Source organism: Plectrocnemia conspersa, unplaced genomic scaffold (genome assembly GCF_051122295.1).
Source record: "Plectrocnemia conspersa isolate PC_06_02 unplaced genomic scaffold, ASM5112229v1 ptg000006l, whole genome shotgun sequence".
Taxonomy (NCBI): domain Eukaryota; kingdom Metazoa; phylum Arthropoda; class Insecta; order Trichoptera; family Polycentropodidae; genus Plectrocnemia; species Plectrocnemia conspersa.
In genome coordinates, this window is record NW_028277170.1 from 483,602 (window position 1) to 509,807 (window position 26,206).

The 26,206-nt window shown below is 33.1% G+C and overlaps 1 protein-coding gene across 1 annotated transcript; it reads left to right on the plus strand.

Annotated features, from left to right (window-relative positions):
- kdn (citrate synthase) lies at nt 1–25,793 on the plus strand. Its single transcript, XM_088187380.1, has 8 exons — nt 1–85; nt 21,543–21,704; nt 21,779–22,008; nt 22,088–22,244; nt 22,315–22,514; nt 23,579–23,711; nt 23,778–24,086; nt 24,821–25,793. The coding sequence occupies exons 1-8, from the start codon at nt 44–46 to the stop codon at nt 24,980–24,982; spliced, it is 1,395 nt and encodes a 464-aa protein (XP_088043506.1). The 5' UTR covers nt 1–43; the 3' UTR covers nt 24,983–25,793.
- Nucleotides 25,794–26,206: the final 413 nt, after the last annotated feature.

The window sequence follows — 26,206 nt, forward strand, 5'->3', positions numbered from 1 at the left end:
AGTCACCGCGTGCTCGTCGTCAGCGTGCTTGTGCGTTTTCGAAATGGCGCTATTCAGGATCATCACGAGATTGCCCGAACCACCTGTGAGTACCTCGTCGACATTTTTTCATTCAACATTCTTCCGAATTTTTTTCGCGTCACGAACGCCCGAGCTTTCGCGATGTATTTTTCCCTCGTGAAAATGCTTCTTCGTGAATGAAAATCTTAAAAGAACGCATCGATTCTCCGCGCCAACGTTTTTAGGCATAATAGGTTCCACGTTAACCTGAATATAATAATGTGTTGCGAGACGCCGCATTTTTTGGCCAAAGACAAAATTCGAACCGTCTATTCACGTAATCCTTTTTGAAATTCATGCTCGAAAAATTAAGCCTTATGACTGACAGTGTTCTTTTAAATAATGTAAATTTAATTATTATAGATTTTTATGCCTTTTTATATATTCGGTTTAGTTGTTATGCAACATTCAATTAATTCAAAATTGAATTAATTGAATTATTTTAAATATGTATATTTTTATTGGCCATAATAGCGTTTCGTAACGGGGTATAAAAACTTAAAATCATGTGATTTTACTGGTGAACGATAGTTTACGTTAGATAAGTCTCGTACGTTTATCGAACGCATCAGACAATGAGATTCGAATATATCGTTACGTAACTCTAATCGTTAATTTTCCAGCTGAAAATGTATTGTTATGTAAAAACGATTACTTTGCGGCGTTGACAATTTACACCCGAAAGAGTTACGCAACGTAATTTTGATATGCAAATAGACACTGCAAACATTTGCCAAATGTGTTGGGAGGATAATGTTTTCGGAGCGCATGCGCGCTAATGTGCCATGTTATAACTTATAACATACTATTTCGCGCCAATTCAATAATTAAGTAAATAAATACACATTTATAAAAATATGTACATACCCCTTCACGGTGAAAATAGTCTGAAACGCGATGACTAAAAATATTACATAATCGAATTTATTGGGTACTTAGTAAGCGCACTTTCTTAAAAATGTAATTATGTATACAAGCTTGCCAAATTATGACATATTCAATAAATAAAAGTATGCATATATTATACATAAGTATCATACATATATTACATAATCAAAATTACTTTTATCATATTACTTTTATAATCTGATTTGATCATAGGTCTATCACAAGTTTTGATTTTTATCTAACATTGAGTTTTTAATTTGAAATACACTAATGCGCACAAATAAAAATTTATCATACATTGAAAAATATTACATAATCGAGTTATTTTTAAATTCTAAAATGGCTATCTTTATATATTAAGAAATATAGATTGGCTAGAACTTTAAGTTAATTCATATTTTTTTAATACAGCTCATCGGAGCTATTTTGAATATGGCATTAAATTAAATGTTCTTTGGCGCACGAAGATTAGATACAATTCATATTGTACATATCGTTTTCAATTAAATTATGAGCACTATAAATTTAGTTACTTTCACATTATCGAAATCATTTTTAATATTATTAAATATATTTTTTAAATATTCTGAAAATAATTCTATACACAATTTAAATAAGAAGGCGTTTTGTTTGTTTTGTATATATTGGAAAATAGAAATAACGTAGCCCGTACGGTCGTGATTGGTAACGCCAGATGCCGCGGGTTCGAGCCACGGCAGCCGACTCGAATTTTTATTTATAAAAAAGCGCTATTATTAAAAACCAGCCTCAGTTGCAAGTGATATATATTATTAATGAATTATAATATACACAATAATTTATAAATAACTATGTACATATGTATATGACACCAATTCCCAGACTGAAAAGTCTAGTGGTTTTAATACTTTAATTGCAGATATTCATTATGATTGACTTACCCCGTTGTAACGCATTGGGCTTACGCATGTCAGGTTACAACGAAAAATTAAAATGTGCATATAATCTTTATATATATCTCACCTTCTCTAAAAAAAAATGGTTACACAATATATTTGTTAAATAATCTTAAATTTTATAAATCATATAGTTAGGCGTGAATAAGTCAAAAATATAAATTTCAATAGCAACATTTTGTACAAAATATTGTATGTTTATTACTTGCTTATTAACTTTTTAGTGATAGTATTACATATATTTTATGATTTTTTACTTTGTTATATTATATTTTGTCTATTATTTTAATTATGTATATATAAACATATATATTTTTGTGTATTAGATAATACTATTATTGTTTTTAACCATCATGACGCATTGGTGTAACTTGTTAGGTTACGATTGTCTTAATTTAATCTAAATAAATAAATAAATATATATACACAGTAAGTAAACATGTTGTCAACTTGTTCACGCCAAGTAGTTTTTAAATTTGAGTAAGGGGGGGGGTGTGTTACTAAACACTAAAGCAAAAATCACTACTTCTCAATATTTTTTACATTTATTTATTTTACAAATTTTAATATTATAAAATATATTTAAATTATTAGATTCGTTAGAGCTATAAAACTACTATTACTTTTTGGCATTCATTGAATAATGTTAATAATATAATGTATAAGAACATTATTTTTGATAATAAATTTAACTTTATTACTCTACTTTATCACTACATGGTTTACAAAATGTTTGATTTTGTGTTAAGAAACCATTTCTTCCACATAGACATATCGAATATGTTGGATTGTTACCTAAACATGATTAATTATGAATTGAATTGTAAATATAAAAATATACTGTACTGAAACTTTTCATGTATGAATTTAATTTCTATACTGTTTATATTTAATATTTTAAACTTAATATATAACTAATGAAAGAATTTAGATTACAAATATCTTTGTTCATTATTGATCCTAATTACTCAATAATCATCAATTTATAACCACAACTACCAGAGCTATCAAATCTAATATTTGTTTTAATAGGTTATAGTATATTATATATTGTAATAGGCAAATTTACGTAGCCCTTTTGAATTATAGTGTATTTTGTAAAGATTTTACACAATCATAAAAGATCAAATACTCGTGATTATGTTATCGTTTCAATTATGATTGATAAACTTTTGCAATAATACATTTATATCTTTGTTTTAAGAAACTGCTTCGTTAAAAGTTGTGTAATTTTGGCATTAATATTTCAAATTGATAACACAATCTGAGATTTTTTCCAGATATAGAGAAGTACATACGATATTAGTAATGTTTTGTAAAACTATAGATTGTGGTTAATAATCAGCTTAAGGCTAATCGCTCGGATAAAATGTTTATAATGCGAGGTTACTAGTTATTAAAAAAATACATATAAAAAGTATTAATTTACACTTCTAATATACTTTCTACATTAAGGGTTATATCACAATAAATCTTTCAAAAAGCGAGCCCATTTCAATCGTCTTAAAGTAAAAAACTGTTACTACAATTTTTAGCAATATATAAATAGAATAGTTACAAATTGAAAGAACAGTTAATGCATTTTTGTGGATTTTCTACGGTACTTATATATTGCCACCACAATCCTAATTCTCTAATTAAAATGTAAGATCCACAAGATTTGTCATATTAATTTCTCCTAAAATTATAAGCTGATTTTTTAATACAGTTGATGGTTGAAAATTTTTTTTTATCAGGATGCGAACACCAAAAATTTTCTAATATATTTTTATGTTTCAAAAATCTTCCTTGAATTTGTATCAAAAAATATCTAAAAACAGTACAACTATTTGTAAGCGAAAATAATCCAAACGAGTAGAATATACTATATTTAAAAAAATCGGATTCATTAATATTTAGCTTCTTCAAAATTTCTTCGATGGTATGATATATAATTAAAAATTCATATTCATTATTTTCTTTAAGCTTTTTAATTACAGATTCAATGTTTATAGCGACATCCATTGCAGCACATAAATCATTTACTTAGTGGAACACTAATAGAAAATAATTGGACGTGAGCTGCTACAATAAATTCCATTTATTTTAGAGCACATATTAAATGGTTTGCTTTACCTGATGAATCTCGGCCTTCCCATTGTTGAAATATTTACTAATACTTACATTATCAATTCTAACATTTCCAAAAATACTATAATGGCACCATGCCGTTCAATCCAACGTGTTTGACCCATGAATGTACTAAATCATAAAATGTTTGAAGATAAATCTCTTTAATATTGCATCTCGAAAACGACCACTCATAAAGCTGCTCCATCGTAGCCCTGTACTTTTAATTTGCACATCGCTACCTTTCTTCTTCGTTCTTTCTTTTTTTATTGGACTCGTCGCTTATTTTTGTGATACAACTAAAAATTAATTTATAATATTATCAAAATCAAAATAAAGTAAAAATTGATTATTTTTTCTGGACGTAACGAGGGCTTTTGCGTCCCTTCCTTTACACTCTATAGTCAAGTTCATCCTTATTATACTGTGGTTACGGTAATTACTGTGTGAGTTTCAAGAATAAGAATTTTTCCGTTTGTTTGGACTATGTTACTGTCGTAAAGTGAACGATCGGTTACACACAATGCCTTTGACCTTAGATTATTTATTACTTTCAATGCATATTAAAAAAAAAATAAACGAATTATAATAATAGCAAACACGCTGAATCATTAGATTGTTTTCTGTTGCTATGCGGTGGGCGGACTTTAGAATGCTGTGACGAAATAAGGAAATTATATTAATTAATATTTTTTTTAGTATAGCATGTTGTATGTGAATACTGTATAGAATCTTTGATTTTATAGTCGAGAAACGCGAATTAGTATATATTTGTCTTAGATAAGAGAAGCTGCATTGACGCAACTTGATTAATTTGTGTTTTTACTATTTTTTATGTCATGGTTATAATTACATTAGTTCATTTATCGCATTTTTTGAGCGAAAGCGTCATTTTTACATTGTGTCGTTGCAAGTGATATGCACATTTAGAAACTAGTCTCAGCTGATGGAATTGGCCGCAGTTTCCTAGTATCATTCGGCATTTTCCCAGAACGATTCGAGATATTGACCCAGTTTCTCGTATTGAATATAATTTATGCACAACCTAGACACGGTTTCATAGTTTTATTATTACATAAATGGACTTAATCGTGGACCGAGTTGAAAATAAAACGTTATCTCAGCAAAGTAGCCTTGAACGTGCTGGTGATTCGAAAAAAAATACAAGGTCACAAATCACGGTGTTGTAGTAAATTCAGTGACCTTAAACTTGCAAGTTTCGAGGCCGTAATGCGTTAAATTATGCAAATCGTGTGACGGATTATATATATTTTTTTCAACTAAAATTAGTAATTCGGTCATAAAACATATTGTACGATCAGCGTCACATCTCGAAGTTTATGTTTGTTTTATACTACATCATGTGCCGCTTTTTCAAAATATATGAACATTTTCAATGCGCGGTTTGATTTTCAAAAAACAAGATTTTGTGTTGATTTAAAAATTGTTAAAGGAAACTAGCTTATATCTGTCAAGTAACTTTTTTATTACATTTATTAATAACACACTAAAAAGAATAACGAACTCACCATTATCATTGTAAAATATATTTAATTACTGCCGCTAAAACTTGTTTTAATATCAGTCTAACATCATTGCGTTTGCTTATGACGATCGAATTTTAAGTCCGGATGTATAAATGTGTTCATGGAAACTGAAACGTAGTTTTCTCCAGTTTAATTGGTCTTGCAAAACGTCATCGTCATCGGAAACGATTGGCCCACGTTCTGAGGTTCAAGAATCAAAGGGCATAGGTCTATGACGATTATCTACACGAGTGATCCCATACTTGTTATTTATTGCGCTTCGAATCGATCCGTCGAACTCCATCAGATTTATCTTATCGCTGAAAGTGAAGTAATGTTCTACACGTGATTGCGATAAGAGCTATCTTCAGCGATCTGCTTGTACCGCTGTAAACTAGACGAGCGTTACGTATACATATTGCGAACTGCTAGTCCAAACATTACCAGAAACTGGTCAAAATTGATATAAAAAGACGTGCAATATCCCACGTGTAAAGACCTTATACATAATATCGCTATCGTAAAATCTTGCTTCGAGTGCTATGATTTCGAAACTTCAAACTGTCATATTGATTTAATATGTTAGTACTTGTCGGTCCTTTGTCCGATTATATTAAATGTTTATCTAATGAAAGTATCATACATATAATTACAAAGATAACTAATGTAGTTGGTTTTTAATATTCAATTACTTAATTTGAAGATAACTGTCACTAGTATATAAATGTTCGTAAACGTTTTAATCAGAGTTAGTGATGTAGTATTGTAAAGGAAGATCCAACTTTATCCAACCAAAAACATACAGCGACACACATTTCATACAGAACTGTTATTTCTTTAGCGCAATATATTTCGTAAATATGTTGCTGCATACTAACATTTAACACATTGAACACGCGTGGTTATTGACAGCTGTCTGGTTTACAGTGCTCGAATTCAATGTATATTGCTCACCAATTTGATGTTCTTTTGCGAGTCCATCGCGAAAGGTTTTGGAGAGGGTAGTTCTAGTAAAAGTCTCAGATTCCCAGATTTCAATTTTATTTGATGAATTCGCTATAAAATAGTCATAATCTCTACGCGATAGGTGCGACTGGGTGAAAATCGATATTTATCGGGATGTATGATTTGACGTAATGCTCCCGAACAAAGGAGATTAGGCGAATTAGTTCTTACGACAATAAAAGGGTCATCTTCTAGACCAAAACTCATATTAAAAGCGACGATCTCATAATATAATATTTATTTAGTAGTACTATACACATCGCCAAAGTTTGCGATAAGGCGTCGAAGGTGCTCGTCTTCGGTATGTTGAGGGCGTGCCACTTTAACACTGTTAGCGATTGTGACATCCTCAATTGGAGTAGTAGATAGCTCAAAAAAAAATACAAGTAGAATGAGATTCAATTATTAAATAAACTGGCGAATGATAGAAAAATTAATCACGGATGCTTGAAATATATTTTTGATGAATGATTACATGCTGGATTAGCATAATTTGAATTAAAATGAATGCATGCTGAAGATGCTTTTGACCAAGATGTGCTAAAAATGAAGTCCTTGAGTCACCGATTACAAATAAAATAACCCAATCATGGATTTATCTGGCTTTGTATTTTCGGACGCGAACGAGTTGTGAAGAGCAATGCGCCTGGTGTCGAGCTATTTTTATTAAACGGTGATAGTGGAACTTTCTTCCGCTATTGTCATGCATGCATAATCAGTAAATTGACACTGAACTCGCGATAGCTTTTCAATAATGCCGCGCATCGAAAGTTCATGACCTTTTCACGTCATCTTACAGCGGTCACTTCGAGACCGGTTTTACCAGTTTTCTTTTTAGATTCTCGATTTGACTATTAGGGAGCATAGGCCCGAAAAAAATCTACGCACAATACTCACCTATCGGACTTTCATAAATTATATTCCGACACTGTTGAGAATCTTTCTTTGGTACCTATATATAACAGGACATCGAACCGTTATTTTTTCGTTACGGAATTAATATCGGTTTTCGGTTCAGCTCTGACTGATTAATTTTTAAACGTTTTTATTTGTATTAAGAATTAATTTTCTAACATTTTAATTTTTCTACTGTTTATAAGGAAACTATATTGAAAGTATATAACTACATGGTGACCTCAAAAAAAAAGGTCAAAAACAGAAATCAATTTTAGGGGTACCACTTTATTGGTACTACTTACCTATAGTCTATTTATTTTCAAGAGTCAGTGCGCAAGAACATTGTTTAACGCATAATCAAAATGTGCTCTTAAATTTCTGCCTTGTGATTGGTCGTTCTCAATGAAACGATTGATCTTACGGCGAACGACCAATCACAGGGCAGAAATTTAAAAGCATGTTATGATTACGCGTTAAACAATGTTCTTGCGCACTGACTCTTGAAAATAAATAGACTATAGGTATATTTACTTTTTTAATGAGGGTATGTACTGAGATATTGTCTTAAACAAAACAATTTCTTGTAACTTTTTTAGAAATTACAAAATTTTTGAAAACAATTAGAGTTAAATTCACAAAACAAACTAAATTTTAATTAATGTGACTTTAGGTGCTGGTGCAGAGATTTAGATAAAATTCAATGCTCGGTTCAATTTGTGTCGTACTTAATCATAAGTTGTTTTCCAAATGTGTATCAGTAATTGTGGTTCTGTATTTGTATTTAAGTTACTTAATTTTAGAGAACAATTTCTTAGTTGATCCAAATAAAGAATAAATTATTTTTGCATGCTCAACTAAATTTTTATAAAATGTGTGCAATGTTATTGAAGTAAAATTTTTTTCTTAGTTCGGCCCTATCTTTTAGATTTAAAAGTTCCATATGGAAATTTTAGATATAATAAACTTTAAGTCAATGAAAGCCCTTTCAATATTAAGTTAAAAGAGCTCCTAAAACCATCATTGTAATTCTATATAAATTATGATGTGTTTTTATTTTCCTCTCAAAATTCTAAAAACGATTTTTTCTGTCTAATTCTTGTACGTGGTTAAAGTTATTCAACATGAATTCAATGTCAACATCTGTACAAATAGGAAATCTATGTCTCTATTGCCAATTCTTTACTTCTTAAAAAATCTTATAAATCATCTACATTTTCATCGGATGATCACTGGATTGAAATAAATACTTATATAACATTCGACGTAAACTTGACAATTATTAGAATCACGCGATTTAAAAGTCATAGTGCCAATACCGCAACGAGGTGATGTCGTGACGCGTCCGAAGGCGATCGTGCAATTTACTTAACGAAGATTTGTTGCGAGGAAGCGTGGGCCGCCCGATGCCGACCCATGATCCGACACACCTGATTCGGACGCGTGACTCAATAGTTTTTTTATTGCGAACTCGGGGTTAAGGTCAAACGCTTTATGTGAAGCGTTACGACTTGTGACACGTCGGACTCGATTCGGCCAGCAACGCTATAAAGGTTAACTCGAATGTCGCCCTTAATTCATTTAAATTTGTGATCTATTGCATCTATCATTGTATAACTTTTTTTTTATACCGAATGATTGAGCAAACTTTTTGACAAAAAAATCATCAAAAATTTATGTGTCTTCTTTACACTGTGTGGGACCCATTTATATATATGTATTGAAATATAATTACGTTTACACATTGTTTATATAATAATGAGTGGGCGGTGCACGAGGCCGCACCGTAGTTGCGAGCCTGCCAAAATTCGCCAAGAGAATGTGTCGCCGCCAAGTTTTGGCCATAATAGAACTCAAATAAATGCCCTATTTTTATATTTATAACAAATTATATATAATAAATAAGGACGGAATAGCGTAGTACGCAACGACTCAGACTAGTAACTCTGAGGTTGCGGGTTCGAGCCCTGGCAGCGGCACTCGAATTTTTATTTATTAATTTAAAAAAAGCCGGCCCCAGCTGCAGTGACATGTATTGATTATAAATTGTATAGCACATAATAATTTATAATTAATAATAAAGATGTCACTGATTTCCAGACTTTCAATTTGGTGGTTAATACTTACTTGTAGGTATTCATTATGTCTGATTGACTTACTTAGTTAGTACAGATTTGTCCGTTGTAACGCATTGGGCTTACGCCTGTCATGTTACAACGGAAGATTTAATAAAAATACACTATGACTGCTTTAACATCCACAGTGATGTTTTAAATGTTATTTTAATGGTTCTCTATTTGTGTGAACACTGAAACACTCATGTCTCCACCGTTATTATGAAAGCGCAGGTCTCGCTTCATTGCCGGTGAGATTACTCAGATGCGCGGCTACCCGTTTCATCTATGAATTCATTGAAAAGTTCCCTATTATCTCTGGTGCTGGTTTAAGACACGGACTTTAGGGACTGTAATATGTGAAGTCATGATCTTTTGTCGTTTATGTATTTATTTAAATTTTTATCAATTAAACGATTATTGTTTAGTGTAATTCCGCTTTTTGAATTGAAATAAACGAATATACACAGCGATCGAGCACTAATGATCATCACTATTTTTTCTACTATGTGTGTGTATAGTATATGACGTAATCGGTACGTGAATACAAAAAAAAAACACACGCTTACGAATCATCGCAGTGAATGAAAGAATTAAACATCAAGGTCTCTGCACACATTTGGAATATGTTCATTTTTAAAATAATAAGTAATTAGAAGAATCTACGTCATCGAGATAACGAACCGCATATTGTATTTTATTATTACGCGAATGGCCTATGACACGTGGCGACAAGATAGATACCTCTCGCATGTGTAGCATTTCGAAATTACCCTAATGCCAGATGTTTATCGCACTGTATAGGTAGAGCTATAATCAGCCGCTAATCATTCGCGCAGTTCATCAAATGGGTATATTTATGTATACAAGTATCAGGGACGTCATTTAAGGGGGGAGCTAGCGGGGCATTTGATCCCTTTTTTCTTTACTAGAAAAATGCATGTCTTTGAAATACTATGAATTTTAATGGAATAAAATATTAAAAAAACGACCATTGACTGGCCAACTTTTGCTCCCCCCCCCCCCCGCTGATTCTAAATTTTTTTTTCCTGATTAACCAGAAATTTCCTGATTAACCTTACAAAATCTTAAATCTATCCCGAAAATACTTTTTAAAATATGCCATTTCAGTGAAATCATATCGGAATAAATTTTCACCGATAAATATTTTTACCAGTTAGTGAAAATGCTAGTCAAAATATATGATTTCAACTTTTCCATACTTAGTAATATATATGTACATTTACATTTACACGCGATGTATAAATGTTACAGTGAATTTGTATTTTTTGGTGATGATATATTTTCGCTAGTGAAGTTAAAATACATTTTTACCAGTATAATCCTGCGCAAGTGAAATTATATGCTGTTCTAAAATGTCTATGAAATTCAATTTGCCAGTTGCGAAACGTAAATTTGCTGTTCAAACTCAAACCACACTCTACACGATTAACGAAACCCGACTTGACCTAAAGAAAGTAATTTAATTATAGTTTTAGAACTTTAATTCGGTCAAAATAAGCGAAAGAAAAATTATAGACAGACGTCGCATCTCACATATTGCTCCTTGTTTTAAAAATATGATAGCTATCCTTACCGATATTTTGATATAAGAGAGCTGATTAAAGTAGTGGTACCTCGGTATACGTCCGCTTTGAAATAAGTCCAACTTGGTATACGTCCTGTTTGGACGAGAAACATTTTGCTTGATATAAGAACTTCGTTTGGAATACGACCCGCGTGCGTGCTAGAACTTGTATGAGTCAAAGACACATCGCGCATGCAAAACTTGTATGAGTTACAACACCGCGCGAAAAATACGTTTGGTATACGTCCTATTTGGTATAAGTCCAAGGATCTGGAACGGATTAAGGACGTATACCGAGGTACCACTGTATATTCGAATCGAATTTTGGTCAATAGGAGGGCGCAAAAACAATTATCACTTCTCAGAAGTCAAAAATTCACGTCAAAAGCAATAAAATCGTGTCGGCGCCGGCGCTGCGATGGCGACGGCACGATTTTATTGCTTTTTACGTGGATTTTTGAGTTCTGAGAAGGGATAATTGCTTATTGCGCTCTCCTATTGGTCAAAATTCGGTTTATATGTTCCTAATTTAATTCATAATATCATTATAAAAGTCATAGTATGAACGCTAGATTACCGAGCGTTTCCACTACCACAGTGACGGCACGATTTTATTGCTTTTAACGTGGATTCTAAACAGGGACATCATTTAACGAAATACTATGAATCTTAATGATATAGAAATAAAAAAAAAACACTGACTTACAACTTTTGCCCCTCCCCCTGTTAAAATCTGAAATGACATCCCTGACACGTATGCCTTTAAACTAGAACACATAACAACTCTTTAATCTCAACTATTTGCATTGCTATGCGATTGATTTATCGCTTTCGTTTACTAAGTTGCAGTGTTCCAGTATTTGGCGTCAAGGTAATGTTTTTGAACTGTTTTGTACTTAATTTACATTTTCACGTAAAATGCTTATCGCTTCTAAGCTAAACAATATTCAAATCTCGAGGTCAAAACTACGTTAGCGTTATTTGTGAGCTTTTTTTCTATTGAATATGTAATTATTAGCATTGTACTAATTAAAAAAAAAATTATGTAAAAGTTATTTAACATAATTAACAATATAGTTATTGAAACGATCCTTATATTTTTATTACATACTATAGAAAATATTTCATTTTCATGGCAAGTTTGATATTTTGTGTAAATTACATTTATTGCTTTAGTAATGTTTATTTAACGATTCTTTAGATTAGAGGTGTAATTTTACTAAATTTATTTTTAAATAAAAAAAAATTAAATATATTTATAAAATCATGTATATTTGCTAAAAAAATACTTGTATTCTTAGCACACACCGCCTAATTTCGTTTGGCACTAAAGAGGTTAAATCAATGGCCGGTTCTTCGTTACTATCAGAAATCGAAGTTGAATATGAGGATTTACTTATTATATAGAAGTACATTGGCTCTCCCACTATAACATTTTGATACTTTGCAATGAAATTAATATGTTTCAAAATGCTCCAAATGTTTAAGAGGTATTCTTTAAATTTGAAACCTAATTTGAAGGAATTAGTACTCCTTTTACTTTCAACGCCGAAAAACAAAGAGTTCTGTTTTAATGGAATTGATAAAAATCCAGTGCAACAAGGTGTAAAAATATTTTTTACCCTATTTTAATGTTGATGAACCGTGGTACATTTTTAGTATCGTCGCTTGATTCAGGAGTTTGAGTATTCCTGGTTGTTTTAGTGTGATAGTAGGTCAACGCCTGACCTTGTAACTGTGATGATCGTGACACTGTCGATTGCGGTTCGCGTCCGGCGCCGTCGAGCACGTTTCAAATTGAATTATGCCTAATCAGTGGCACCCCCAAGTGCGTGCCACGCCAAACGATCGGACCCCAATTGGAATCATTGAATGGCGGCCCCGATTGACTCAAACCGATTGACCCGCGGTCTCCAAGGGGACCATTCCTTGTTGAACTGTGACCGCAGAGATGCGATAATATCGCAGACTACTGCATTGACGTGACCGATTGACGTAGAGCGGTAGAAATACTTACATAAGGAAAGTTGATCCCTAAAGCGTTAACAGTTCGGTGAAAGTAGGTCGCTTATTTCCAAATTCTCGCGATGGCCCATTATCGGCACATGGGAAGGATATTCGGCATGTGATTCGATTTACACTTTGCCACTTAAGCATCCATGTTCTCTTGGACGGAGTTCATTTACTAATAAAAGTCACACGTGGGAATAGTTACATCACGTAACATATAACATAATTAGTTCTTGCTGCTTTAAGAATGTATTACTTGTGGCACACGGTAACGCCCATCATACACCCACCATAGTTTAGTAGAAGACTTACTATACACAACGCAAAAGTTTGCGATAAGGCCTCGAAGATGATCGGTCACTTTTAACAATTTATTGGTGATACGCTGCTCTGTGTACTTCGTAGCATCACGATTGTGCTCCTTAACCCTTTGGACGCGTTTTACCTTGATACTGTGTTTAAATGCTTTAATTTATATTTATTTAAAATTATATTTTATGTTTATTCACAAAAAATTGTTTTTACTGATTTTTGCGTAAAGAGATAAAAATATCAATTGGTTGACTTTAGTCGATTTCCGCGTCCAAAGGGTTAAGGTTTCTACCCACTACACCGTATCATACCATGACCGTCATAGAAGCGCATCACACACGAATGTATCGCTGCGAATATTATCAACGCCCACAGTTATCTGCGTCGGAACGGTGCAGTGGGCGTTGTTTCACACTAATTCATACAAAGAATATTTTTTTGCATGTGTCGATACGGTTAGGGTTATTCTTAACCGTTTTGTCCGGGACGTCAGCGCTCGAAAATTCTCCCTTACAATATACCATCCAGTTTTAATACGAGGATGTTTTAGACTATGATAACAGTTTAATAGGTATAATTTACGTCTTCGCGGGTGTCGAGTTGTCGGCTGAGTGCTGGTGGAGTAGCTGGGATTATCGAGATTAGGAATTGCAATAATACAGGATTTTCAATGTCGATATTACCGAGAGAACAGTCAATACCAGTATTGACATTATTCTTATTATTTTAATTAATTGAGATGTGATATATTTTAATAATTGCATTTAATATTAATTTTAGAATATCGCAATAATAATTATTTTCGAAAGATTTATCTCTCATATTCTTATTTATTTCTACTCATGCTAAAAGTCACAATAATTAAATTTGAGTCATAGATGTTTCTGTAAATATTATAGAATAAAAAATACGTAAATACTGCAAAACCCTTTTAGTCCCAGACAATTTGGCCCAACACTTTTGTTTTAAAAAAATCATTGATTTGCATTTTTGGTTAAATATGTTATAAAATGATACCAGACGATCTTACTTATACTAAATGGCTTATTAACTTGAGGGATACGACAAAAAATAATTATTTAAATGATATAGTTTTGACTTGTTTCAAGATCTAGTGTTTTATGTGAGTTTTAACACCGAGTAATTTATGAAGTTTCAATGTAATTAAAATATGTTGCAATTACTACAACATTATTATAGCGTAATTATGCCTAGGAAATGATACACGACTATCGAAAATTAAAAAGTTAATAAAAAATAAAAATAGAATACAAAAAATCATACTTTACGGCCAAACACACGTGTCATTTATGAAAGAGCAATTTAGTGGAATTATTTCAAAAAAATCGTGCGGTAAATTATGCTCTAATTCACAAAAAGTTCAATTAAAGCCCAGTTTCCAATGTCAATATTATGCGTATATGTCGGCGAGACATTTTTCCTTTCGCTCGCTCGCGTGTTGAGTAACGACAGTGAGTGAGAGATAAGAGCGCGCAATTGCACGCTCTTATTTCTCACTCATTCACGAAAAAATCTTACCGACCGGGCCTGAGTCTGAAATTAACTCTCGTAAGATGTAAACATTTAAAATAAACTACAACGAACGGAATTGTGACGTGTGTATATGTATGTACAATATTATACATGGTAGAAAATACCTGATAAAATGTGAAGCCATAGAGAGATCAATATTTCCAAGACTCTTTTCGTGCGTCGAGTGAATGAAAACAAACAAAACGATAAACCAAATCGAATGATGTTATGTAACGTTTCGAGAGCGCCCGTCCTAGTTATATATACGTATATATATATATATACATTTTTATAATATAAAATAGCTACAGGTTTGGCGAGCTACTGTGCAATATTATGCATTCGTCTATATATTTAACTGCTCGGGTCATCGGACGCGCACGAATGACACGTACGCGAATGATGTACGACTGAAGTGCCAACTTTTTGTGAATCGACCTTTCGATAGACCAAAAATACATATGTAGATAGTACATAGTATTAGTAAGTAAGGCATTCTTTTCATCTGTGTCGACATCCTCGTTACGAGGGCTATGTCTTAATTCGAGACCAGCTTCGACTGCAAAAATGCAGGACAAACAAACCAGATTGCCCCGAACCGTTAATTCCAGTCTGGATTTCTGCTAATATATACTATATTAAAATTAAACTACTTGGGAACTTATGTATTTTCTCAATGTGCTGTGTATTTTTAGTCCCCTTTCAGGCGCACATGGAGACGATGCATATGCAGGTCCTGTTATTTGTAGTATTAGCCCATCCGTGCCTGTGGGATCTATTGACTCCCCCAACTTTTTGGTTTTTCTCAAATAACTTATTTAATATAAATCCTATTTGTCGCAAACTTTTTGTATTTATCAAAAATCGTTTAAAGAATAAATATTAAAAATAATCATTGTACTTTATTATCTGCAATCGCGAGAAAAAAATAAAATCAACTCAAATCGCTACTGTCAGCGTGTGATTTGTATACCTGAGTCAGTTTTCAGAGAAATTCGCCTTCTAAGAATTTCGCGCGGTGCCCCCTCCACGCGGTTCCTTCAACGCTTATCGCAAACTACACCGTTACCCAGAAAAACATACTTATTGTTATTTTATTTCTCACGTTACTTTTGAAATTGTAAAATGGCTGATCGGCTTGTAACTGACGAAGAGTTTTGCAAGATTCTGACGAAAGTGGTAGCGAATACGATAGCGATATCGATATTGATAATACATTTCAAAAAAGACATTTCTCCCGTAAATCGTATCGAAGTTGAAGCGTTTATAGGCATCCTATTATTTTCTGGAGGATTGAATGGGGATAAAATACAGTTCAAAGAATTATGGACAACAAACGAACTGTTCAAACAATATTTTGATTATATAGTGACATAACATGTTTGACCCTTGTGTACTTAGCAGGTACTCCTTAGCGAAACTACTTACCCATATGTTTGACATCGTTTAAAACATGTATGCATGTATATGTGTGTTTACAATGGTACCTCAACTTACGAACCGAAAATTTCGAGATACGAACTTTTTTCATATCTCATTTTTCCCTCTACTTACGAACCTACATTACTTAGTAAAAATAAATATATATTAGTAAAAGTAATTGCACACTACTGGTAAAACACACGGAGGAATTTTCAAGCTAGGCGTGTGTCCTTCTACAATTTACATGCATATAAGTTTTATTATAGTATTAATTAAAAATTGCCATTTTTTGATGTTAAGAGCTATTCAAGATATGCGATATAAATATAAGTATCCATAATATACTCAATAATTTATTAATCTGATTTTTAAGCATCTTGTTTTCAACTGTCATGTTGACAGTTGGGACTAAATAGATGTTCTGCCTAATTCATGTATTAGGCAATGGCGTTGCATTTTTCACGAAATAGGCATTTTTTGCCGATTTCGTGTTATAGGCAATTCTGCGTAACATATACATTATATCTGATTGACTTGTGCAGTTGGTTCAGATTTACCCCGTTGTAACGCTTTGGGCTTACGCCTGTCAGATTACAACGGAAGATTTAATAAAAAAAAAACAAGGTGACGGAACGTCCTCTTTTCAGGAGGATTGCTCTCCTCAACATTTTTGTCCTCCTTGAACGTGACATTTTTTTAGCTCCTGAAGCATCACTAAATAAACAAAAATTTTATATTTCCGAAACATTTTCTTAATCTTTAAATCTATCCTCCTTTTATTTTTGTGTCCTTTGATTTTGAAATAAAATAATAAATAAAATTCAACAAAAATCTATAACCAGGTAAATGAATAAAAACAAAGGAACTGATACATAAAATATTTTGCATCGTCTTGTGTTATCTCATTTTCGCAAATAAGTGGTAGTGGTTGTTTTCGTATCAAGCCACAGAAATACGTTCTTTCTAAGAAGTAGTATTTGTTGATTAGTATCGTTAGTCACAGTTAAATCCATTGTGGGCTTATTAAAGATTGAATTTTCCTCATGATGGATACTAAACTAGCGCTTTTTTATTTGTCTAAAGCACTAACATGTGCGCTTTGCGCGGATGTCAAACGCGAGACTAATAACGTAAATCGCATGTTTGTTTCAATGAAGAGGCTATTTATATTCTGCTGATAGCACTGCTTGTCATGTATGCGTGAATAATTCAAGGTAGCAGTGACATCAAACGCATACGATTCAGGTCAAATGACTATATAATGTGCCATAAGTTAAGGTAACTTGAAAGGTGATAATTTTCTTATTATTCGCGGCTTGGAAACTATTGCAAATAATTCCACTGAACTGCACAAACGAACCGGATCGTTTTTGGGTTTTCCACGGTAGAATAAAAAGCAATATAAAAAACGAGGATAAGTAGTATCGATATCTTCTTAGAATGTAACGTCACTGAAGAAATTGAACTGTCAAGATTTGAATATGCTTATCGATTTTATTGCCACCGCTCTAGCGCATGAGACTTGGCGTATTCGCTGGCTCTGTGCCAAAACGCAATTAAAATATACTACTACAACATATGCATCGCGTATTCTTAGATGATTCTTTTGAGAATTAAACATGTTTTCGTCATTTACAAGTACATGTAAATCTAACAAAAAAATGGGCTCTGTTTTCGTAAGAACGTAAACATGGGATGACGATATCGCAAGTGCGCTAGCCTTGTCTTATACCCATGTCTGAACTTGGCAAAATACTTAATTTTCGCCTAAATCAGATGCAATACAATTCGTATATGAATTTGAAGCATTGTCGTTAAGTAACATCAATAATTTAATAATTTGTACTGTTATAAAGACATCTATACATATCAACTTTCGTGGTACAGGTCAAGAATTTTCTCTCATCCATTCCTTACTTTGTTGTAAAGTAGGTCAGGGTTTTCATTTCTCTCTCGACTATGTACATTCTTACATAACTATTGCAAGCTTTCATTTCTGAAGCGCTCGATGACGTCATATAATTTACGATGACAAATTACAATTTCAATTAAATCATGTATCTTTGTTAGTATCTTTGTGACTAACCAACTATTCATATCGTTTTTTGTCACCATGTCACGTAATAGCATACCTCCACCATTATTGCTTTAATCTGACATCAATGTTACGTATTCTGCATATAATTCGAAACTAGCCCTTGACGTGAGGTATCTTTTTAATGACATAAACACATTAGACTTTTTTAAGTTTTGGTATTTTTTATCTCATCTTTTTTATTGAATCGCTGTTGTAATCTGACAGGCGTAAGCCCAATGCGTTACAACGGGTAAATATGTAATACCAACTGAGTAAAAAGTCAATCAGTAAGAATTAACCAGTAGACTTAAAAGCCAGGAAATCGATGACATACAATTTAGAATCAATAGATGTCACTGCAGCTGGGGCCGTTTTTTTAATAATAGCGCATTTTTATAAATAAAAATTCGAGTGCCGTTGCCAGGCCTCGAACCCGCAACCTCAGAGTTACTAGTCTGAGACGTTACGGACTACGCTATTCCGTCCTATGTAGCGCGTATATAGCACGCCTATCAAGTAACAACGAAAGATTAAAAAAATGGGTCCTGTTGTATAAGGTGACAGATTTTGAAAATATCAAAGGAAACTAAATATAAAAATGTAATTTTTGCTGCAGGAGCTAAAACAGGTCATCACAGATTTTTTTGTCCGAGGAGGATAAAGGAGCTAAAAAAAGTTCGTCAAGGAAATTTATGTTTAAAAACCATATCGGAATTTTTGTTTGAGGAGGAAAAATTTCTGCTGGAGCTAAAAAAAGTTATTTCGAAAATTTTATTCAAATGCCAATTTAAGGAAAACAAATTGCTATGGGGGCTCAAAACAAGTCATTAACAATTTTTTTGCTCAAGGAGTCTGGTCACCTTATTTAGTAGCATCAACCCACGAAAACTATGTCATCTATGGAACGAATGTTTGTACAACATGACATAAATATTACGATTTTATTTTTTATCTTGAATTTTTCATATTTTTTTAAGCATGATTATATAATACATTTAATTTGATTAACATTAACTGTTATAACCCAACGACTACTAAAGATTAAAATGCTATTAAATTTGTTTACAAATATTTTTTAAATACGATTTTAGTTACAATTTAATTAGGTTTCAATTCTGATTCTACTCAACCCACACATAGAAAACGTTTTAAAATATGTACCAATACGAGTTCAAAAATTTGATCAACTTTTTTATTTCTCCTGTTAATTCAAATGTTATTATATTTGTTCTTTTAACTTTGTGTTGGGCAACATACTAGCAAATTTACCCAATGTCATGCTGCGGACGGCGAAAAACGACCCGTTCGTTGTATGTATTAAAAATAAAACTTTCATACATTAACATTTATAATCATGTTTTGTTGAGTGAATACACAATTCATTAATGGCAAAATCAGGGACATCATTTCGGCTATTTCTAGAGGGGGGAGGGGAAGGGAGCAAAAGTTAGCCAATTAGTGATCGTTTTTATTTCGATTTCATTAAGATTCAGGTGGAGGTAAATTACCCACTGCCCCCCACCCCAAATGTCTTCCTTGCTTAGAATCCACGTCAAAAGCAATAAAATCGTACCGTCGCCGTCACGATTGTATTGATTTTGACGTGAATTTTTGACTTCTGAGAAGCGATAATTGTTTTTTGCGCCCTCACATTAATCAAAATTCGGTTTAAATATACTTTAATCAGACCTCTTATATCAGAAGTCGGAAGTAATATCGGTAAGGATAGCTATATTGTTTTTAAATACTAGTGTAATCTATTTACAGCTTATATTCCACTGAGAGGCGAGTTGGCATAGTTTATGTTTAGACCTAATAAAAGTTCTAAACCTGTAATTAGTTTTAGAACTTTTATTAAGACACGTTGGGTTTGGTTAATTCGTGTAGGTTAGGTTTGGGTTTGAACAGAAAATGTACGTTTCGCAACTGGCAAATTGAGTTACATAGACATTTTAAAGAAACATATAATTTCACTTACACATATCAGTTAAATTCTTTTTTTCGCAAGTAGATACATATTTATACTAGTAAAAATGTATTTTATGTGTACAAGTTAGTGAAAATATATTTTAACTGAAAAATACACATTTACTGTAACATTTATACAGTGGTTATTTTTTCTAATATTCTGATTTTATCAAGATTCATTATTTCATTAAATGAAATGTATTTTTCTGGCCAAATTCAAGGAGGGCTGGGGGAAACGCCACCTTCCTCCCCAAATGACATCTTAATTCTATTTATCTATCTAAATTCTAAAGCCTTATCACTATGCTTAATTAAAATTAGCAATGTTGTTTGCTTTTTCCCCATCTTTTCTTGCAATAATATCTTTGTTTTACCGGTATGCCTGACCCAGTGTCTTTAGGTTCATCATCAGCTTGCATTTCTGAAGCTAAGCATGCCAAACTCGAAAATCAGCATTACGTTTTACCAAAAAAGGATCACTAATTTTATTTTATTCTGCATAATGAAAGTATATTAAAAGATAATAATACTAAGGTAGTTATTTTGTTTCAATGTAACACTTGCATGAAGGGCAATAGTTCTCCAGGCGACCAACCAAACCATCTAAGAGGTTATTTGGATCACCGCGTAATCAGGGCCGGCCCGAGGGGCAGGCAGTACAGGCGATCGCCTGGGGCGCTAGATCTTGTGGGGCGCCGTGATACCAAATAAAGGAGCAATATTCACTTAAAATTATCAAACAATATAATCTGATATTTTTTTGTATACACTACTGTGTACTCTTTAGATTATTTCACGCGTAAAAAATCGCGACGAAAATAAAACTATAAATTCTTAAATACCCACAATCGCAAAAAAAACTATGGTGTCAAATATATGTAATATTAAATTACTTTAATTTGAATTATAGTTTTGCGCTCATGTAATGAGCGTAAAAGTATTATTAGGGTGGGGGGGGGGGGGCGCAAATTTAGTTTTTGCCTGGGGCGCTAAATAACCTAGGGCCGGCCCTGCGCGTAATGATAAAATATAATCAAAGATAAAAAGTATTTAATATTGCGTTTTAATATATTTTTTTTAATTCTTATTTTTTCTTTACAGAAGGTACTTCCAACGATATCTATACTATGCCGCAAGATCAGCGCCGAAACCACAGACCTGAAGGCTATCCTTCAGGAGAAGATCCCAGCTGAACAAGAGCGCGTGAAGGCGTTCAAAAAGGATTATGGGGGCACCAAGCTTGGAGATGTCACCGTCGACATGGTTCTATTTTATTCCTTATTGATATTATTTCACTATTACCCACTTAATTATCAAGTTTACGTTGTTGCTTTTAGATGTACGGCGGTATGAGAGGAATCAAAGGATTGATTTGCGACACCTCCGTGCTGGACCCCGATGAGGGTATCCGCTTCCGCGGCTACTCTATTCCTGAATGCCAAAAGTTGTTGCCTAAGGCTCCAGGTGGCTCGGAGCCTCTCCCCGAAGGTCTATTCTGGCTCCTCATCACCGGAGAAGTGCCCACTGAAGGTCAAGTGAAAGCCATCTCCAAGGAATGGGCTAACAGGTGACAGTTTATTCCTTCAACGTCCAACAATATAAGTTAACAGTATATTTATTAAGTGATATTATTATTTACGTTTCAGGGCTGAGCTGCCGGCTCACGTTGTCACGCTGTTGAATAACATGCCAGCAAAAGTTCACCCGATGTCGCAATTCTCGAGCGCCATCACCGCTCTGAACAGCGAAAGTAAATTCGCTAAAGCATACTCAGAGGGCGTGCACAAATCCAAGTATTGGGAGGTAAAAATATCAGTCGATTTCGTTGCCGCTTATTATAAATCCACCGTGTGTAACTCGCTGTATTTTATAGTATGTGTATGAAGATACGATGGATTTAATTGCGAAATTGCCCGTTGTCGCTGCGACCATTTATCGGAATACTTACAGAGACGGCAAAGGCATTGGCGCAATCGACACCAACAAAGATTGGTCAGCAAACTTCACCCAAATGCTCGGTTATGACGATCCCAAGTTCACCGAACTGATGCGACTGTACTTGACCATCCACAGGTAATCCGCTTTATATCAATTCACGTTCATTTTGAATTAACGATAGCGAATCGTGCTACGAAACACAACATTATGCGTCACATGGCTATCGTTACATTGCTGGCGATTACTTTTCCTCTCCGTTCCGTAAGTATCTTTGTGAAATTAAATGTAATATTTTACGAAATACGTCTGATTAATGTTACATGCTTTGGAGATTAGCTGCTGGAGTCAAAAATAATTCAAAGTGGCAGAAATACCGATAGCAAAATCGTAGAGCAAATCGCAAAAAGCGGTGATAATTGGTAACAATAAATAAAAAAAAGGAAAGTCAGAGAGAAGCTTTGTGAATATCATAAATTAATAATTAATTATTTATTGACTCCTACTGTAAAAATACGCAATATATATTCATTAGTTAGTGTATCGCAAGCGTTTTACATTTTTCAAAAAAAAAATTATATTTGTCATAAATATTTAAGTTGAATAAATATTATTTTAGGTATAATTACACTATACAACAATTCAAAATCAGTTTGTAATTTTACAAATAAATCATATTATCGTGACTTGGTTGTATTTCTTATATACATTTACTGATAAAATTGACTAAATAAAAACTAGACGTAGATTATTTTTCAACGATAAAAAGTATAACCACGTTAAAAAAATACTAAGCACAATTTTTATTGAATTATAATGCAGAGTACAAAATTAAACTTCAAATTATTGAAATATTTATACTCATAATAGCAAAAATGTAATTTATTATGATTTTTCAATATTCTGGAAAATCAAAATTAAAAATTATACCTTTTTGTGCTAACAAATGAGCCATATGAATTTACCATGTAATTTTACATACTAATTGAAATCTTGTACAGTGCTATATATGTTTTCATGGGTGATGAGTAAAGACAATTATTATTTAATTTATACTGCTTTGTTGGTATGATTCTAATTTTAATATAATATTCTACTCAGTAGAATTATTTATTTATCATCTATTATTGCTTACTGCGGTTTTATAACTTATGCATGTACATACATGGCATAAATTAATATATATTTCTCTTCTTTCGCAGTGATCATGAGGGCGGCAACGTATCCGCTCACACTGTGCATTTAGTCGGTTCGGCCTTGAGCGATCCTTACTTGTCCTTCGCTGCTGGCATGAATGGTCTGGCCGGACCTCTCCACGGACTTGCCAACCAAGAAGTGAGCTGCGTCCGCCTCGTTGTCGTTCATATGTTCGTTCACAATACTAATCGTGCATAATTGTAGGTATTGGTTTGGCTGCAAAAGCTGATGAAGCAAGTTGGCGAATCTGCCACTGAGGAACAGCTTAAGGAGTTCATCTGGAAAACACTCAAATCTGGCCAAGTAGTGCCTGGATACGGACACGCCGTGCTGAGAAAGACTGACCCGAGATACTCATGCCAGAGGGAGTTCGCCCAGAAGCATTTGCCTGACGATAAGATGTTCCGCCTCGTATCCAACGTGTACAAAGTGGTGCCTCCAATCCTCACCGAGCTTGGCAAAGTCAAGAACCCGTGGCCTAATGTAGACGCTCACTCCGGCGTTCTTTTGCAAGTACGTATTCAATTTTATCATATGCTTAACTAGACACATTACCAAAATGACGGACCATAGCTATAAAGTTTGTTGAATTTCGTATGAACTCACAAAACATGTTGCAAATCCAAAAGCTTATAGTAGAATAATTTTATTTTATTGATTTGGCCTATAATATGATGATTGGGCAACCGATATTGACAGAAATATGTTCAAGTTGAAACTATAATATTTACATATTATATTGCATATATACTATAAATAAATATGTAAAAATAAAAAATGATAATCACTTGAAAAGAGAAGCAGACCCTTCCTTCTTGTAAAAATATGATTTATGGCTAACAAGCTACAATTCTCAGAAAAAACTTCTATTTAACCAATTGTATAAATATTATTTTTACAAGAAGTTGCCAAAAAATTCTCAAATTATATTTTCAAAAATGCAGAATCAAAATTCATTGCAATTTTACGGAAGAGCTTAATACTTACGATTTTTTAATAAAAACAGTGCCCTGTAAGTGTTTATAATGCCTGAGTTATAGACCATCTTAATAGACAATAAAATATCAGCTTATTAGCATAATAGCTTTCGTCCATTTCATGTGTTCATATAACTCAAATTTAGATTAGCGAAAGCCTTAATTTGATTATAAAAAGAAAATAGTCGGACTTTTGCATAATGTGCGTTATTGATCTAATCGTTTCGTTTAATGTTATCTATGAAAATAAACTGTTTTGTATCTTTTCAGTATTACGGTATGAAGGAGATGAACTACTACACAGTATTGTTTGGCGTTTCTCGCGCTCTTGGAGTCTTGGCCCAGCTCGTGTGGTCCAGAGCTCTCGGATTCCCCATCGAACGCCCCAAGTCGTACTCCACCGACATTCTCGTCAAGATGTTGCAGAAGTAAAGTTGCCAAATAATATTAAACAAACAACCGCATACCTGCTCTTATTTATTTCATTTATTGCATTCTTTACGTAGGGTAAAGTATGTGAAATATACTTGTAGATAAATTTAAATTTAAAATCCTTGTGACAATATATAAATGATAATATAAAAAATGCGTTCGACGTACTTTTTTAAAAATCTTTCGACCACTTAGTGTACTATAAACGTGTTCTTTGTGTATGGCGAGAAAGAAAAAGATGTCAGTTACCATTATTTTCAATAGTTTAATGTGCAAATTCACACATTCACAACAATTATTTATTATGGACAGTAGACCTTGTGTAGAAATATTGTAGCGTGAAGCAATCTTAGGATTCGATATATGCAGCGGCGACTGATGAAAAGTTCAGTCGCACGTTCGCAAAACATCATGCTGATACGTGCATATGACAGTATGCGAGAGATGGGACACCAGGTCCCATCTCTCTCACTCTGTCACACACACATATCAGCACGATACTTTGCGATTGTGCGACTAAGACACAACGTTTCACCGGCCACCTCTGGATATATGTATATAAATATTAATTATTACTTCGTTCACTTTTAAAGTATCGGAAAGAGTTTGATACTTAGTTAAATCCTAATATCAATACCAAATTTGTCTGCCTAATTAATATAATATACTTAGATGTTTGAGAATTATTTGTTTCATGTGCAGATGCAATCTGTTGCATATTTCATTACCAAAAAAATAGTAGCATTAAATTATTTTGTAATATTTTGTTCATAGAGTCATAAGAAAGAATAATAAAATTGAAAAAAATGTATCTCTTATTCGTTTTGTCATTCCAAATTCTTTTCACCTTTTTCCTGTCCATGTCCATTATATTTAAATATCCACTATCCGAGCTATCTCGTGTATAAAATAATAAACAAATAAAGAATGTCTGTAATATAAGAAAAGTTTATTTGATAAATATACAATTTACCAAATATATGCAAAGAAATGTAATGACAGTATCAGTCAGTGAAGTGAGAGACGGAGACAATCGTTAGTCTAGTGATAGCCGGGTGGTTTGCGCATTTTTGTCGATGTGACACATATTTTATACATAGTTTGAGGAATGGATAATTAAGAACCAATTGCATTATCATCAGAAGACACCCTTTAAAGTTGAAGTACATAAGTGGAAGCGAGCTCTAGATGGCCTATTACAGCGATCATTATCTGGCCATCTCT